This window comes from Gambusia affinis, linkage group LG09 (genome assembly GCF_019740435.1).
Source record: "Gambusia affinis linkage group LG09, SWU_Gaff_1.0, whole genome shotgun sequence".
Lineage (NCBI taxonomy): Eukaryota > Metazoa > Chordata > Actinopteri > Cyprinodontiformes > Poeciliidae > Gambusia > Gambusia affinis.
The window spans coordinates 10,826,439-10,845,351 of NC_057876.1; the positions used below are offsets into that span (position 1 = coordinate 10,826,439).

At 39.2% G+C, this 18,913-nt stretch overlaps 1 protein-coding gene across 6 annotated transcripts in view; it reads left to right on the forward strand.

Moving 5' to 3' along the window:
- gria1a (glutamate receptor, ionotropic, AMPA 1a) overlaps nt 1-18,913 on the forward strand; it is an 88,287-nt gene that overhangs the window by 63,054 nt on the left and 6,320 nt on the right. For 2 of the 6 annotated variants that reach the window (XM_044128009.1, XM_044128007.1), the window contains exons 13-16: nt 2,341-2,539; nt 3,641-3,888; nt 9,558-9,672; nt 16,891-17,025. In XM_044128009.1, coding sequence (XP_043983944.1) covers nt 2,341-2,539; nt 3,641-3,888; nt 9,558-9,672; nt 16,891-17,025 — 697 coding nt within the window. Of the gene's footprint in view, nt 1-2,340; nt 2,540-3,640; nt 3,889-9,557; nt 9,673-10,332; nt 10,448-16,890; nt 17,181-18,913 lie in introns of all 6 variants that reach the window. The other 4 variants (XM_044128012.1, XM_044128010.1, XM_044128011.1 and 1 more) reach the window with 3 other exon arrangements.

Here is an 18,913-nt window from a genome sequence, read left to right on the forward strand (position 1 = left end):
CACCGATTATTTCAAAATACCAAAAATTGTGAAAATCTCAGAGATCTAGCAACTTAAAGACTTTATGAATAGAATTTTGAAAATTACAAAAATATTACCTAATGGACAAAGAAATGCACAAATGTTTTGTTTGCAGAAGATTCTGCTACAGTGTCGACTACTTAATGTCTCTTACTGTCATCTAGCAGTCTCCTTTATTTGTTGTTTTTTTCAGTACAATGGCTTCATTAGAAGTCTGCCTTGTCCTTTTAACATATTTATTCATGCCGAATATTATGTGCTTCATTATGACTGGTTAATACTAATTTGGTCACCACGTACCATTGGACTAAAATTTGCATTACGTGACAATTAAACATCTAGAATGAAACTCTAATTGATGGCATCCATCTTCTCAAAACGGATGGAAAGACTGGGAATCCTACTTTAGCAGAGGTTCTTCTAATTACATTTGTCTCAACTTTGTTTCCATTTTCCTTTCTCTTTTGCTAGTTTTGGGTTTTTTTCTCTCCTCTCTTCATCTTATATTCTGCTTCCCTTACCAGCCGTTTCTAATTTCCCCATTTCCTTCTGCATCCTCTTTTCCTCAGCAGCATTTACTCCCCTGTGATTAGCTCCTGTGGTCTCTTTGTCACTTCCACATCTCCCCTTACTGCAAAAATACAAATTCACCAAGTATTTTTGGTCTAGGCTCTAATGCAAATATCTAAGTAGACTAGAAATTAGGCAAAAGTAACTCATAAGTACCTTTTCAGCAAGATATGGGAGCTTGTTTTATTCAATAATTCCTTAATATTGATGGAAAAGTACTTGTTCCATTGGCAGATTATTTCACTTATAGAAAAAATGTATTTTGCTGTGTATTTCCAACCCCTGGGCTTCTGTCATATTGTTGCTACACCTTAGCTTAATTACTCAGGACAACTTCTTTTTGGATTTCATCATCCTTCCAATCAATTTAGAGTTTTCATGTCCGAAGACAGAATGCATCTGCACAGCATGCCTAAACTTTCACCGTGTTTAAGTGCAAGAAGGATCTTATTTTCTTTCCCAAAAGAAGAATTATTTCTCAAAATTGTTCTCTTTGATTTTAAATCTGTTTTTTTTGTTTTGTTTTGTTTTGTTTTTGCTGCTTAGCTCAATGTTCTGCACATGAAAGCACCACTTTAATAGTTTTCATTTTTCTAGAACCTGGGAATTTATTTTTAATAATCTCAGTGCACAAGCGGATTTATTTTAATTTATCCCTTAAGGTATTTTAATTTGGGTGCTTGAAATGCTGGGTAGCAACACATTTGTTTTCGCCCTTTGGCAACAGCTGAATATTTACATTTCAGCTGTGTTGCTTATTTCTAAAGATTTTCAGAAGACCAGCATATTGCATGTACCAGCGACGGAGTGCATTCTTTTGTTTTGTTAGTTTTTTTGATGCCCGAAAATAAACCACCGTTTTTGGTTGACACATAGTAAAATAGTACCCAGATGGAAAAAAAAATCTGGTGGATTCTACATAGTTACACACACACACACACACACGCACGCCTTTGCACAAACACACAGCCCTGCTTCATGACTTTCAAAGGCTCTGGAGCCACTCAGCGTTGCCTCTGTGCTCTTTCTCTGCCGCTCTTTCATCATCTTGCCGTCATCTCAAAAGCATCTTAAATGATTATGTTTTAGCTTCTCCCTTTTTGTCTCACCGTACTTAATCTTGCCTTCATGTTCACACTCCATTTGTTTTTAAGGCACAAAGGTGGGCAGTAAGAGGACCTTTTTGTTTCAGATTTGTGTCATTTTCGTTGCCTAAGCTCCGGTGCTCTCTGCCCCGCTGCTTGCATGTGTTCGTCGCTCTAGCTGGCATTTTTCTTTGTGTTTTTTCCCTGAAGTAAACAGACAGAAAGACAGGGATTTACCTTGTTTTTTATTTAAATTTATTTGCTTCAAAAGTGTAATTGGAGAAGCGGTAAAGTGTTCTCCTTTACTCATTAATCCCAAACAATTAATGCGCGTGGCTCCATTAAACATATTGGCAACTTTCTTAAAGTGAGATTAATTTGGCAGGCAGGAGGCTGAGTGGGCCTTTGTGGGGCTGGTTATCTTTCCTCAGCAGATTGGGCTAAGCTCTCCACAGGCCCGGTGGGATGAAGAGCGTTTGAGTGCAGAGACGGTGTGAAGCAATGTAGGTCATTTGGGTGGTGTGAACATCACAAGGGTTTAAGATCGCTCTTCACGATTACCTGTCAAACACTAATGTTATTCGTTACTCAAACGTACTCGCGCATTCTGCTGCACCTGCAGTGACTAACCTTGACCAACGACATCATGGATCTCTGGTTTCAGCTCTCTGTCTGGTCGCATTGTCGGTGGCGTCTGGTGGTTCTTCACCCTGATCATCATCTCCTCCTACACGGCCAACCTGGCTGCCTTCCTGACCGTAGAGAGGATGGTGTCTCCTATAGAGAGCGCCGAGGACCTGGCTAAGCAGACGGAGATCGCCTACGGAACGTTAGATGCCGGTTCGACGAAAGAGTTCTTCAGGGTGAGGAACGTCAAGCTTTTGTACAGTCTTCGCTAAAGCATTGCTATCTCTTACAACAACAAGCTGCAGGTTGTTTTATGGAGTTTTAAATCTGATGCACCAACGTCCATCAGTAGTTTGTGATCTTGCTAATGCAGAGGTGCTACTGTATTCATCTTCTAAGCCAGTGTTTCCCAACCCTGGTCCTCAAGGCACACTGCCCTGCATGTTTTAGGTATTTCCTTGCTTCAGTGCAGCTGATTTCAATTGATGACTGATTAACAGGTTGAATCAGGCACATTAAAGCAGGGAAACCTCTAAAACATGTAGGACAGTGTGCCTTGAGGACCAGGGTTGGGAAACACTGTTCTAAGCAGTTCTGAGCACCTTCCCTGGCCTTAGTGATGTAGAGCATCCTCATAGCAACATGCTGCGACTAACATGTTTAATTAGGGATAGTACAATCTGGGTGTGTTATTGTGTTATTTATCTGATGCAGAAAACCAAAATGTTCAGTTGTCATCTCATGTTCCACGTTTAGTTTGTTTCATGCATTGGGGCAAACTGCAAATGTTCTGTTTTTTCTTTCTGAAACTGCCTTTCTTCCTGCTACTCTTCTTTTAAAATCAGAACACGCATATTTGTTTCAGCAGGTCCTCCTATCTGAACTGTGGACATAAGAAGTTCCCCTAGAGCCTCCTAAATGTTCCTCTGATTGATGTTATACTTGCCTGTCAATATAAGTAGATTTCAACTACTTCATAACCTTGTCCTTAACCTGTTTTCAATGTTCTTTGGGTTTCATAATGTAGTTTGTTCACTAATCTCTTCAGACAAAAGTCTACACAGAACAAATTTATATGCAGGTTAAAATTAGGATTAAATTGGATTTCATTAGGGGTGTTATTGTGTAGGGGGCTCACCATGAACAAAACATTTGCCGGTTTTTGTTTTTTGTTGTTTTTTTCATAAAAGATCAAATGAAAACCAGGTGTCCTTAACATTCACTTGCTACTTAAAGTCAGTCAATGTATCACATTTGCAAGAAACTTTAAAATATTTAACTGACACGGTCTCTATTTTTTTGGTCTCTGCTGTCTTGTGAAAATGTTTGCCCCTCAGAGGTCAAAGATCGCTGTGTTTGAGAAGATGTGGTCCTACATGAAGTCGGCCGACCCGTCAGTGTTTGTCAAAACAACGGATGAGGGAGTGATGCGGGTCAGGAAATCCAAAGGCAAGTACGCCTACTTGCTGGAGTCCACGATGAACGAGTACATAGAGCAGAGGAAGCCATGTGACACGATGAAGGTGGGAGGAAACCTGGACTCAAAAGGTTATGGGATTGCCACACCCAAGCGCTCCCCTCTAAGGTAAAACCCTGCCATTGCAATATGGTCAGAAAAAAGCCTTAAAGTTCTTTTATTGGTGTATTTGTGCATGAACATTGCATTTCATCTGTTGATTCCCTCATGTGGCAGACATTTCACATCTGTTTGTGCATGAAACTGAACTTGTTTCATCCATTTTGATTTATTTAAACAGTACTGGGAGAAGGTCTAGACTTATATTAACTCTAAGGAATTAGAATACAGTGTCATTTTATAGTGGTGTTGAAAATATCTCCTCATGAGAAGAAACAATGATTTTTATTGGCCTCATGAAAACAAGCTGAGATGAAAATGTATCTACCTTTTAGCAAAACTTTAGAATCCTCATTTTGCCGTAAATTACCTAAATTTGTTTGAAAGAATCTTTAATCAGTGTAGGAGAGTCCAGCACAGACTAGTATTGTAGTCTCACACTTTTCTAATTCTAAAGTCCTTATCCACACGCCATACATTGCCTACAGGTACAGCTCAAAAAATTTTAATATCTTGCAGAAGTTTAAGATTTTTGTAACTCGTTTCAAAACGTGGAACTCGTATAACACATAGAATCATGATGGAGTAAAATATTTCAAACTGTAACTACTTTGAGTTTTGATGATTATGGCTTACAGATGGCAAAAACCCCAAATTTAGTGTTTCAGAAGAAATAGATTTTTGTAAACTCACCGTGTCACACCCTACTCAGCTAATTAACTCAAAACACTTGCAAAGGTTTTCTGGGTTTCCTCTTGGTCTCCCAGTCTGGGTCAGTAGGCGACACAATCGTGGGGAAGATTGCTGACTTGACAGATGTCCGGAAGGCAGTCATTGACACTCTCCGCAAGGAGGGCACGCCACGAAAGGTCATTGCTAAAGATGCTGGGTGTTCACAGAGTGCTGTGTCCCTGCATATTCAGTGGCAGGAGAAAGAGTGATAGGAAAAGGTCCACAGGCTACAGCAGAAACAGCAGCTTTGAGAGAATTGGCAAGTAAATTCCTTTCAAAGCTTTGGGCGAACTTCATACGGAGTGGAATGAAGCTGGAGTCATCATATCAAGAGCCACCGCGCACAGACAAATCTCACATAGGGGCTTTAAATGCCACATTCCTCACGTCAAGCCACTTCTGAACCAGAAACCTTTTCCAGTGCAAGTAAAGTTTTATTTCATTTTACATAATTCATATGTTGCTGCCAACATATGAATTATGTTGGCAGCAACTGCATAGAGCGTTGTCTGAAACGTTATTTCAGTGAGGAATCTCAGGGTGTTGGCATCATGAGATCTTGTATCATTTTTATTCCTACGTTCATTCCTCGGATGCAAAATGAAGCTATCGTGAGGGGGCAGGTCTGTCGCAACAAGCAATAAACTAAATATTTGCGTGATGAATTAAAAGGAGCCGGATAATTAAAAATATGTCAATAATTTCCAGTCGCATGCGTGTTTGTTTTTGTCGTAGCTCTCTCTCTTTCTACCAAAGAGACTGGATGACACCCCGTCTTCGTGTATGAACTTGTAAAATTTCCTGTGCATAACATAAGTTTTATAGGTAATGAATGTAGAGGGAGCGACGTTCTCTCATATGTATCGGGCCCATAAGGTGGAGTGAAGTCGCCTCTACCAGACTCATGGTCTCCTGACACAGAACCTAGCATGGAAGCCCAGTGAGGAGGAGAGAGCCAGAGAATCGCTGCTTTAAAAGCCGAACATGACAGCTGCAGTCTGGAAGCACTCAGGATTCAAACCAAATGACTGTGGTGAACCACGTAACCCGTGAGAGCCGAGATGTCGCATTTATTACAGAAAGTGTATTTTTGTTGTAAAACGGCAGCAACTAAACACAGGAAGACTACAAACATTTATCTGCACCTGAAGCGGAGTCATCTAATGCAGTTTTCCCTGCTTGGAAGAAGAAATTTACAACTTAATGTGGTGTTTCCGTCTAATGTGGTATTTAGTCGACAAACAAAGTACAAAAAGGCCAATGCAAAATAATGCGCACTAGGACAATTTAATTGCTGAACAAATACTGCTCTTTCATCTCAGTGAAAAGCCTGCATTTTGATAAAAGTTCAAACATTTGACACCAGTGCAGAGCGAGTTTTCACAGGCAGTATTCCCAATGATTAATATATTTGGAAGGGCAAGTTTGTTTACAGAGACTTCACAATCCATTTTTATTTGTTTAATTATTTTGGATATTTAAAATGCTTTCCAGCTCCAGTGTTAAATGTTCTTTAGAAATTAATTTGTTGATCTTTGAGAGGATGTACGTGCGTTATTATGCCATTTTTATGCTATTGGTTAACAATGGCCTCAAATTAAATTTTATCTTTAATCGCAATAGTTTGTGACGATTAATTGCCCATCAAAACTTGTTATTGCGGCAGGCCTAATGAGAGAAGCTTGAAAACCTTTGCAAAAGTACTGTTCATCTGTTTTTTTTCTGTTACCATGTGCACATTTATGATCAAATTAAGTCTTTCATTCTTGTGTTACACCGCCATAAAATGAAATGATGTTTTCACTCTTTTTTTTTTTTGTAGTTTGTGTTTATCAAAATGAACGTATTTATAGAGTTAGCTTATACAGTTTCTAAATTTTTTGTTTGTATATTCTTGTAATAAAGTGAATCTACTTAAGCAAACTTGTGAAAGCAAACAGAAGTGCAAAGTAGGACAAGAAGATGTCGATTCCTGTTCGTCCCTCCATTTGGTTAACTCTAGGGCTCTTTTTTGACAAATTGATTTATGGAAGCTAAAGTCAACTAAAGCATCACAATTCTGTGTAGCAGAACTTGTGAAACTGCATTCAAAGTAAAGGAATCTACATCCAACATGGCTACTTTCCCACTTGAGCTAGAGCTCACACCTTGAATGTTCCACTTTTCCCCATTCAATGTGACAAATTATGTAACGAATGGTGATTCTTTCTGGGTTTGCTCCTGCCATCGACAAGCGGCAGCTGTCATTTCACATCGCATTAACATTCTAACCGACTTCCCATTTATATTGCTTCTGCAACCACAGAGAGAGTGCAAAATGCTGGGTGGCATCTGAAGCTTTTAATCTGTCTCTAATAGGCCTCATTCATTTTAATGAAGGGAGCCATACTGGAAGATTTTATTCAATCATTGCTGGGGTTTCTTTGGGACCTTGGTTGACAGCCAGAGGTCAGAATGCAGACAGGAAATGGTTCTTGAGCCTCTCTCACATGTTCTTCTTTTTTGAAATTTATGCAAATCACATTTTATACATCAAGTAAGTGTTGCATTAGTTTAAGCCATAAATGGTGGGTGGTGAAATTAAGCTGCTCCAGACCCACATCTGGCACTCAATAGCTGAGGATGTACCAGCGTATCTCCCGCTCTGTGGTGATCCCTAAATGTGCGATGTTTGTTGTTGTCGGGTTTCTATCATCGTCATTCACAAACGTCTCGCACCGAGATCCAATAACGGCTAATAAATTTGCATCGCTAATAAATGAAATTGAAATGTGCCCATCTTGATTTAAGCTCCCAGCTCTCATGTGCGATTAGACGTAAGTGAATGACCAAGCATTGCTCAGAATTGAATTCAATCATACCTGCAATGAGCTGTTAGCAAATAAATGACGTTAGACTGCTGCACGTCAAATGATTCCATTCTTATCTGTGTTCAGAAACAGGAAAAACAATTACATTTATTCACATTTGAGTGATATCAACTGCTCTGCAGTGCAGGTTTGATTGAAAAGTTTCCATTTTACAGGAATATCTTCAAATAACCCTTTTTTTCTGATCAATCATTCTAATGTATTTCTTACATGTGCAACATCCACCCGTCCCCAGCACAGTTTACCCCGTCTCTCTGATGTTCTGTAGCCTTTCTGACATCTGCTCACCTCAGAGCAACAGACCAAACTAACCAACCACCCACTGAGCCATCCATGTTCACAGTCTTTGACGTCTTTCTTTTTCCTGGGCTGAGAAAGAAGTCAGAAAAAGGTTTTACCAGCCCCGAGGAAAAAAAAAAAAAAAGAGAGAAACGTGTCCCCTACAGCTGTGTTGTGAACTCCAGGCCAGGGGATAAAGACTCCTCTGTTTCTGCTGGTGAGAAAGGCTGAATATTAAACCAAACCTCACAGCGGAGAAAAAGACGGTCTTGACTTCTGGTCATAGATTCTGCCTTTCCGTGTAACGGGGATGGAGAGAATCTTTGTCCACGGCCAAACAGCTACAGGAAACACACTCATGCACTTAATCCAGAGCAGACAAGAGTAAGCTTTAAGGAGATGCCTTCAGTGAATTCACCTGCACATGGAAGTATTATTCCTTTTATGCTTGTTACTGCTTTAAACGTATCTGCACACCAAGAGAAAGCCTTTGACTGCATGTCTCACCCACTTCAGAATCAACATAAATGGCTAACAGTTAGCAAGTCACAGTTTTCCCACTGTGTACTTTTCAGTCACTCATGGGGTCTTTGTTTATCCAGCACTGATTTATGCTGGCCGACTTCGCCAACAGAAGGCTTCAGCAGCTTAAGAACTACTACTACAAGAAATATCAAACCTTTATCAACACTTCAGTGGGGTATTCAAGGTCGGTGTGACAATCTTTGTACGTCTTGTGAAAGAACAGAAACAGCAAGGGTGGTTGAAGACAACCTGTTGCTATTGTGCCTCCGACTTTCCAAGCGAGGTAACGACAGCCCTTTGTCAGCTGACTTGTGCAATTGGCAAACCAGCGTTTTCGCTTGTGTGTGTGATTTGGCAGTTACAGAGGATCTACGCACCCAGTTGGCCTGTGAATTTAAATCAAAGGAAATTTTACGTACGGTAATCCTTTCTGTTATTGATGGACATAATTTCTTGCCATTAACATCATTACACATATTGAACTGCCATGAGACAGAACAAGTCCCTAGCTATCGGATCTCTTTGTAGTGGTGCCACTGGAAGTCAGAACGCACAAAAACAGACACAAACATGATGAGTAACACACCCGTATCAATCCCACTCATTACCGATCTTTGGTTTCGACAATACCAGTTTTTTATTTAAAGCCCACATGAGTGGAGGATGTTTCAAGTTTGATTTGACATTTGCCATAGGCAGCTGAGAGAGGGTTCTGTCTTTGTGGCAATTTCTTTGTCAAAGAGGCTGAGTTGACAACACTTTGTTTGCTAACTCTGTCAACAAAAGAATCACTTTTATTTCTTACTTCTTAACAAGGTTCTCAAACACTGACCAAGGTTACTTCATCAAATTAAATCTGGTTATAGAAACTGGTGGCACAATCCATGACAGACTTTGTTCAACAATATTGGGGCAAGTTATTGTTGCAACATCTTGTGGGAAGATGCTGCAACATTATTACACCTCCCATCAATATACGGTATTATTAAAAGTAATTAACTTCATCACCCAAGGCATCTCAGTTTAGCACTCTGTCTCTCTCTCTGAGGCCCCTGCTTGGTAAAACCTGGTACATGTCAGCAGCATTTCAGCGCACTGCATGTATGTAACAAAACATGCACATTCAAAACCCGGGCTCCTGGTCCGTATCAAGTTAGCTACAATCAGGAGAACCCCTTGCTTTCAAGTCACTGTTGTCATAATTACCACCACCACGCGACCAATCTCTTTATATCTGTCTCCTAACGGTTATCGTTTCATATCATTTTCAAGAAACCCAGTAAACCTGGCAGTATTAAAACTGAACGAGCAGGGCCTCTTGGACAAATTGAAAAACAAGTGGTGGTACGACAAAGGAGAGTGCGGCAGCGGGGGAGGGGACTCCAAGGTCAGAGCCAGTTTTGATTAACCCTGTGTGTAACGGGGTGGAGATGGTGGTAACCGGCAGCTCGACGCCACGTCGCCTCTCTGGCAACACTATTTTATCCATAAGCTTTAGGAAAGAGTCACAGCAAAGAGCCAAACTTTTGAGCTGTTTGACTATAAATTTGAAATCCACCGAGCTGAATATATGCACCATGTGAACCATGAAGCTTTATTCGTAATCGAAGCAGCCAAGGGAAGCACAATCTGTTACTTGATGCTGCAGATGCATTTCAGGTGTAGTCGTTAAATCTTGCTTCATTTTTTATTTATTTTTTACATATTCTGTTAGCAAAAGATTTATTTAAGACGACAGTGTTGCATGAGTGGGAATAAGCAGAGCGCCGGTTACCCGAAGTGATATAGTAATACACATCTACAGCCTTACAGAGGGAGCCAGCCAAGCTAGATGGAGTATTAATGCATATCACTTTGACTCGAATGGTAATAATGATGTTTAATGCCATGTATTTGTGTGTTTGCGTGTGATGTTTTATTTTGTTTTTTTTCTTTGTCCAAGCATTGATTGTTGTGTGGATGTACTTGTTGCTCTGTGTTTCTGAATTAATAACATAAAATAACATGACGTAATATGTTATTTATGTTATTTCCCTATTGTTGGAAGAATCCCAGTAAACCTAGCGGTGTTGAAACTGAATGAGCAAGCCGTCTTAGACAAACTGAAAAACAAATGGTGGTACGATAAAGGCGAGTGTGGCAGCAACGACGCCGCAAGAAAGGTTAGTCTCAACGCACAAAATTGACACCTCACTGTACCTCCCAAGCCTAACCCTACTTTGTTCCTAGACCAGACCTTACCCTTCAAAAAAAATTTAAAAATTAATCTCAACCTCTACCACACACAGTTATCCTCCCTATGTAGCTTTGGTAGTACCGCACTGGACCAAATATCACACAGCAGTACAAAGATTACTTCTCTTTTTAACTTAGAAATGCATTACTTCTCCATTCACTAATATATTTTTTCACTTTACGATTTATACGCTGCAAAATATACTCACCCAATTATGCAAAGTCTGTGCATTAGTCTTCCAAAACTTGGTTGATTCAGTGTAGAGTAAGGTTTAATCAGCGAGGACCATTTTAAACTGTACAAGTCAAAAATCATTTCCTCTGCTGAGAGAAATCGCTGCACTTTTCCCTCACTTTGTGTGCTTTCAAGACTCACACATCAAGGACAGTCACATGTGGCGTGCATTAGATTTTTCAACACTTTCAAAAGGTCACCACTTTTGTGGCTCGAAATATTTCAGCTGCAGCATGAACGTCGATTCTGCAGAAAAAGCACCCAGGTGCTATAAATTATATGTGATGTATACAGCGACTTCCACTCTTATTGGCACCCTTAATAAAACATATAAAAACTCATTTACTGCAGAGGCATATATTTTAGTCAAATCAGTAGTGCAACAAATCTTTACAAGTCTTTACAATTTAGATATTACCTTTTCCATTCCAGCTTCTTATACCTCTTTGCTTTATTTTAGGCACCTAACCGACATGGAAAATATCTAACTTTGAATTGTTTTCACTCAGTACGAGGATCCAAACTGAGGACTAGATGCTATCAGAAAAGATGCTGATGTTTCAGTTTCTGGCCTGTAGTTCAGCGATGAGGGCGGGTCAGGCTAAGAATCATTTGAATCCAGTCACCATCAATTTCTTTTTTTTCTTTTTTTTTTTTTTGGTGCTTCTCAACTTTTTTTATGTTTATGAAAACACTAAAGTTGCAACCACTTATCCATGACTTCCTGTTTCTCCTGCTGCATACATCTAGAGCCGTCTGCATGTTGATTTTAGAGTCTGATGGGGTAGGTGTGTTACAGTAGGGAGAGTGATGAGACTGAGACTGTTTTCTAATCTCTGAGTTAAGGTGTGTGAGGCCAGATTTGTCACACGTTTTTAACTAATGTGAAGTTAGTTAGTTAGTTTTTGCCCATCTTTTCATTTTTCTACAATTAAAGTCAGGGGGGGAAAAGTTGTAATTGTTTGGTTTAGTCTAATGCCAGGAGTCGTTTTCATTGTAGCACAAATCAGCTGTTTTGTCAGGAAGTGCCCCCAGACACACCCCTCCTGTGGATTTCAAAATTACCACTGTCAACTCAGCAAAATCGGTGCAATGCTGCTTTTTTTGTTGTATCTTAGCTGGAAATTTTATATGCTAAATATTGCTTTGATAGCAAATGTACATGTTGGAAGGGATTATTTTAAAACTTAGCAGTGCTACTTTGACTTAAAACGTCTAAGAAAGGATGTAGCCTCTAACATTTTCAAACGTTTTCGCAAGCTATTTACAAAAATCAGTTTTTTATCATTTGGACAGCAGTCTTGTGGCATTCCAGTGCCTTTTTATTCTTTCTCACAAGCTTGTGTTTTGAGGGATTTTATGTTTATGCTCTCCTGGATATTAGGTGGATTATTTAGGATTGTGAAATTAATATAAGCGACATTTACAATGCACACAAAATCTACCCGTAGACTTTATGTGCCCACCCGGCCCTCTAAACCTATAAGCATGCAAGCAAAAATGGCATTATAATAATCTGAACGTCTCCTATAAAAAGGAAACAAAGAGGCACATAAGATAAAGACATCAGGCCCTTGGCCACTTGCTGAGTTCATTGAGTTGTAATCTCTGTACTCTAGCCTTTAAAATAATCCCACCCTAATTCTCTCACCGTAGAGCTTCAGTCGACTTGCATGCTCTAGCAGTCTGCGTTATCGACTGACTCGAGAAGCAGTTCTGCCTGCCAGTGAAGCTGTGGCTTTTTAATTCAGATTTCCACCCATATGTTCCTCCATGCGGATCTTTGGTCTTGTTAAAATTAGCTGCCTTATGCTGATTGACAGCTTAGTGTAGGGGTGCTGAACCTCGTGGTGAAGAAGGGTGAAGTCTCTCAGGAAGATATTACAATGTGAGGTAAATCCAGTTACGCCCTGAATGCAGCAGCACAACTGGGCTCTCTGCATGGGAGATGGCATTATGGAAATAATTGTAGCTATTTACATAAAACAAGCTCCTATGACAATATAGACGCATGTCCAGCAGGTGGTCTGTTATAAAGACTAAATTGAGCACCAAGAGTCTATTACGCTTGCACAAACCTTTCTTTTCTTTGTTTAGGAAAGAAAGTTGTGACAAAAAGCCTCAAACGATTTGAAAAGAAATTATAAACCATGGCGTTGTGAAAAAATCCCTTAAATTGACGTGTGGTAAATGAACCTTCAGTTTCTCCCCTCCGTCAAATTGGTCATTTTCTTGTTTGTGGCGCTTCAGTAATGCCTTTCACATTCCTAAAGATGAATCTTAATGACCTGGTTTAACAAAGTCGATTTTATAAACCAACTTTAAAAGCACCTCTGCATGATGGAAAGTGCCGATGTACTGAGCGACTTACAAACTGAACAGTAGACATGTTCTGATCATTTACGAATGTCTTAAGGAATCCTCCTCTTAAAGTCATGCACTGTACATGTCTCTTTTGTGCATAAGTTATAGAGAACTTTTTATTTTCAGTCTTTTTCTTTCTTATTTATTTTAGAAATTGATAGAAAAGAATAGAAGATGAACTTAACTGGAAACAAGCTTAAAATAATTTAAAAAAGAGTAAAAAATAACCCGTTCCCATTTAACAAATCTTTTTCACAGTGCTTTATAAATAAATCTTACTGACTTTACTTACTTACTTCTCTCCTTAAAATGTGCCTTAAAGGTTAGTATGAAATTGCTGGAAAGCTAATTTCATTAACTAGAGTATTTTGTAAGCAAAATTCTCCTATAAAACAAGCAACTACTGTGATATTTTCCTACGTTGTTTATGTCTATTCTGTCTTTTATAATCCACATAGCCTAAGCTTTTAGCTTTGCAACATTTACACCTCTAGTTTCCATCCAGTTATTTACCCAAAGACAAGTAAAAGCTTTTCATTAGTTGCTTTTATTCTTCTTTAGTTGCTTTTAATCGTTCTTCCTGTTAATGGAAAAGCTTTTACACACGCGCCACTTCTTAAATGTTTCTCAGAATTTGTATTCTAAAGAGGAAGACTTCGAGGAAGCTTTTAGTTTTGGCTGCCTGACGAAAGTAAATTTGCCTCGAAGGGGAGACTTTCACTCACACAAATTGTGACCAAATATTAAAAAAGGGAAAATATACAAGCTATGTAGACATGAAACTGAGTTTTTGTTCTTTAAAATGTACTGCACTTTAGGAAATTTCACAAATAAAGGACAGAGGTTCATGGAATGCATGATTCTAGCCTCAAATACTGTACATGTGTGTATTTATAGGTGTTACCATGACTGGTTAAAAAAAAAACCAAAAGAACAATGTGTAACCAAAAATTTGAGATGGTTTAAAATGACACTATAACATGCATTTGAATACTTAGTAGTACAAATGACCTATATATTAATTATATTAAGTTTCCTAAACAATTTTTAGGTTGAGGTAATCTGGTGATGTGGCCAAGTATTTATCATACATATAGGTGTTATAAAAACTTTCATTTTTAGTAATAAAATCACAAGGCTAGTCTTCTCGTCTTTATTTGGTACTTGAGGCCTGTCTCACATTGTCTCTGGCCACTATTATTGGCGCCCTTGGTGAAAATGTCTGCAAAAGGCTGTCAAATAAATAGCTTCAATGGAAACTCTATGACCCCAAGACGCAACAAATATTCAGGCACTTTCAGTAGCACAATCTAAAGTAATACAAAATTACAAGCATCTACATTCAATGTTAAGCATGAAACTGCAAATATTTAGCAAGTACAATACACGCTGCTTCTCAGGATAGATTTAGGACTCATAAAGTCAAAGGGAGATGGCAGCTTAGCTGGAATATTAGACGCTATAAAGTAATTTGGATTCTGCATCATATTAACCTGGCAAAAACAGCTGACGCCTCTATGGGAATTAATTCTTCCTCGGCTCTTTTTGTTACGAAATAAACATTGCAAGTTTATGTAAAACTAAACAATACATCCAACTGATCCAGAAGTTTTGCTTCTGCTCATGTAGATACAGGAGACTCACAAGGGCAACTAAATAAGCTATACAAAAAAAAAAAAAAAAAGACCAGAATTAAAGTTGAATAAATCCTTGCTGGGTGATTTATGATATGCTTCCTTTTATTTTTAATTAAAATCTGCTCAACTGTACCACTCAGACGGGATACGTCATATTTATTACTCGGGTGTTATCTGCTCCCCTTGTACTCTCCGTTCCCGCGGTGATGGGATGCATTAGCCAGTATGGATGTCAACAGCCGCTGAAAACCCTTCATCGCAATTAGCAGGCGGCAGTAGATTTTATTCACGGCTTTTGCATGTACCTGGCGGTTTTGCTGTTTTTGTGAGGGAAAACTAGCTGGACCGCAAATAATTTCCAGCAAAACTTTTTTTTTTTTATGGATGCAGATGGTGCAAAGCGCCAAACAGTGAGGGAGCATTCTCTTGCTTCCCTAAGATTCTCTGCCGCCTACTGTTTTGAGAGGGTGCCTAATGATGTATTTTCAGCTGCAAGCCTGGAGAGAGACTCCATCTGCCCTGTTAGTCACCGGGTTCAATTTTAGCTTTTTCTATAAGATCAGAAAACAGCTACGAAAACAGGATATGCACCTACATTGTGAGACAGGCCTCTGCCATGTTTGTATTGATATTGCTTGTCTACAGGGGTCTGATCCTGCTATATTTGTTTCGCTATGCCTGCCTATTCAGTCAATGGTGTGTGTGTGTGCGTGTGCGTGTGTGTGTGTGTGTGTGTGTGGGTCTGATTATGTCTTTTTTGTTTACAGTGCCTTGCGAAAGTATTCATATCCCCTGGTTTTTTTGTTTTGATTTGTTTTGTTTTTTTACAATATGCCACTTTATAACTACAAATTTCAAAGAGTTTTATTGCAATCCTTTGTGACATCCCATCACAAAATAGTGCGTAAGTGTAAACGACACATGAATTTGAAAATTACCTTCATTCTAGTATCTTTAAATAAAACACAGATGCCTTCAGAAATCGCCTAATTAGTAAGTCCATGTTTCTGTTCTGTGAAATTCTCAGATGCTTCTTGGATGACAACAGACCGGTCAGTAAAATAGGTTTGAAGGACCTTAAAGCAGGTTTAGGTAATAATCATTATGAGGGCTGGACAGTAAATCAGTAACAATGTATATTGAGATACACACATGATCAATATCTATAGATTAGATCTGATAGAATATTGAATATCCAATATTATATCATTCACTGAACTCAGATCCAGAACCACACAGCATTCTGGGAGATGTAGGCGGAGGAAAGGCTGCTCAACCTCTCTCGGCCAGCTAAGTAAGGTTTTGTGGCAACAGCTAACTCACTCTTTGGTTACCTAGCAACAACCTGTTGAGTAACATTTGCACTAGCAGTTTCAGGTTTTGCCACCGCTCCTCACAGCTGTTTAAAAAAAAAAAAAAACAGTGATGTGGAGTGAAAACTATGGATAAAACGGAAAATGTCAGGCCACAGTTTGACAGTTTCAGATATTTAAAACAAAACAAACAAAATAAAACAGTCAATAAGCCAAAACAAATACCGATTTCGTCTGATATGAAATGTTTATCATAATATGTTTTTCAGCCATATTGTTCAGCCCTAACCAATCAATCCAATTCCAAAACACTTCAGCAGTTTCCCGAAAATGTTTAGAGCACACATGTTATGCAAGATAAAAGCTAAACTTTTATTGGCCTACATGTAAAGCACTAAATGAGGCAGAAAACTAACTGCATCATAACATCATAGAAGCAGCATTTAATGTCGGAGAAGACTAAGTAACTGCAGTGAAGGTGGTTATACAAAGAATCAATTCAGTGTGAGCTTATAAGAATGATCACACATTCAAATCTTGCTTGTAATATAAACTAATAAACCAGTCACATTTTTGATCTACTTAAGTATTATGCACTACTTTGTGTTGGTCCAGCATGTCCCCCAAAAATTCAAGGGATGGCTACATTTGCAGGGCACTGTTAGCATGTATTATGTCAGAGTTTGCTCCCTTGCGTTTGCACTTATCTAACTTGTAGTTAGATAAGTGTAAAGTCAAATTGTATTCCACTTCTGTTGCCACTTTTCCTTTGTTCCTCACTTCTGGGCTCCGGCCCCTCTTCCTGCTCCTCCTTTCCGCAGGACAAGACAAGTGCTCTGAGCCTCAGCAATGTGGCAGGAGTCTTCTACATCCTGATCGGAGGCCTGGGCCTGGCCATGCTGGTGGCACTGGTGGAGTTCTGCTACAAGTCCCGGACCGAGTCGCGCCGAATGAAGGTGTCGACCGCGCGAGCAGCTGCAGCCACAGCAGCTCAGGCCTTTCACTGCTCAGCCTTAGAAAGTGGTGCTAGCGCCCCCTACACAGAGCTGCAGAGCTACGGCCTGTACGCCAACAACACTGTTAAGATATAAGGGCAGAGCACAGCCATGGGGTAGGAAACGCTGTGATCGAACCATGATGATGATGATAATGATGATGATGATGATGATGATGCGTCTGCCTCCACCCCGTCCTGCCCATCTAAACGTGACCACAGTAGGGCCGCTCACGGCTTCCACCGCAGTGCCAACGCTCTCCTGTACCTGTCTCTTCTTCTGCCGCTGCCTTGCTCAGTCTTTGTCACTGACCGACTCCAGTGTTTTGTTTTTTTTTTGTTCTTTTTTTTAATAATCACTTGATTTCAAAATTGCCCTTATGCCTGTTTTCTTCAGGATCTTAGAGAACGTTTTTGGTGGAATCTATTGGAATCGCATGGTTTTAGCGTGTGGGTTGTTCCAACTCATTTAAATTCATGTTTCTCACGTCACCTGCTCATTTTGGTGGGATGAAAAGTGGACACACAAGGCGATAACACCACAAGAACTTGATTAGATACTAATATGAATAACTCAAAGATCAATAATAAGCCTTAAGAAGAGGGTTGCATATCAAAAATAAGAGCAAATCACCACAGCAGTGACCTGTTCATTTAAAGAAGTTGTGAATAGTGTTGTGCAAACACATTTCTCCACGCTTTAAGTTCAGTGTGAGCTTAAAAGATTTCAAAATAGCCAGGAGTATATTATTATAGTATATTTTACTTGCATTTTTTCCTTTTTGTACTGAATATGAATAATATATACAATCAAGAAGATTAAGGACAACCCCGGCTGTCCTCTTCATGAGACTGTCTTGCGAAAACAATGTTTTCAGTCAGAGGCCTCCTCGGATTTGCTGCGATACGGACGGCTACAAGAGATCTTTCCTGTCAGCAGTCATTACTATCTACAATAACTCTGAAGAATTTGAATTAATATGAGTTACAGCTGCGTTTAATTTCCCTCTGGGATCAATAAAGTACGTCTGAATGTGAATTTGTCCAGAACTTGTAACTGATAAAACAAAAAAAGAAAAAAGAGGGAAAAAAAAACCTGGTCAGGTACTGGACTGAAAGTATCAGCAAAGACAACCTAACCCAAAAAAAGAACTTCATAAAGCCAGGATAACTTTAGATAATGATTAAAAAAACTACAAATATTTTTTTTTGACAGATTGTAAATAATTCCTAAATAAACCAGCGATTACTCATGAGTTTTACATGGTATTATTGGTCAGATAAAAATGGCACTCTCAACACTCTTTTGGACTTACAACTTTGGCAATAAGTATGCATATAAGTACAGTATTTTGTTACGTGCAAAACAGCTAGGTTTTGCACGTAGCTCATTTCTTCTTATTTTGCTCTACGGAAACCAGACTTTTTGTGATTTGTTTTTTACCTCTCAAGTCTGGCTTGTTTAGGTTGAAATATTTTAAAATGTTTGCTCAACACTACGAGATACTTTAAATACATTTATGCTCTGTTGTTTTAGAAATGAAAATGCAAATTTAAAAAAAATTCTTTTTTATTTTCCTTCACTGAGAAAGTGTTCCTAGCGGGGCTCTTGTTACATCGCATCACTGAACTAGTACAATAATCTTTGGCACACTTTTCACCAATTTCCCTTACAGCACAGGTATAAAGGCAATTTAAATCACAGTGGTACATATACCCACTTCTGTCGCTCTGAGCAGTTCTCTCACTCGCTCTTTCTTCTTCTCCTACTTCTTCTTCTTCTTTTTGCTGACTGTCTCGCAATCGCAGGGCCCATTGTGGTGAACATCGTTTATATGTCTATACCATGA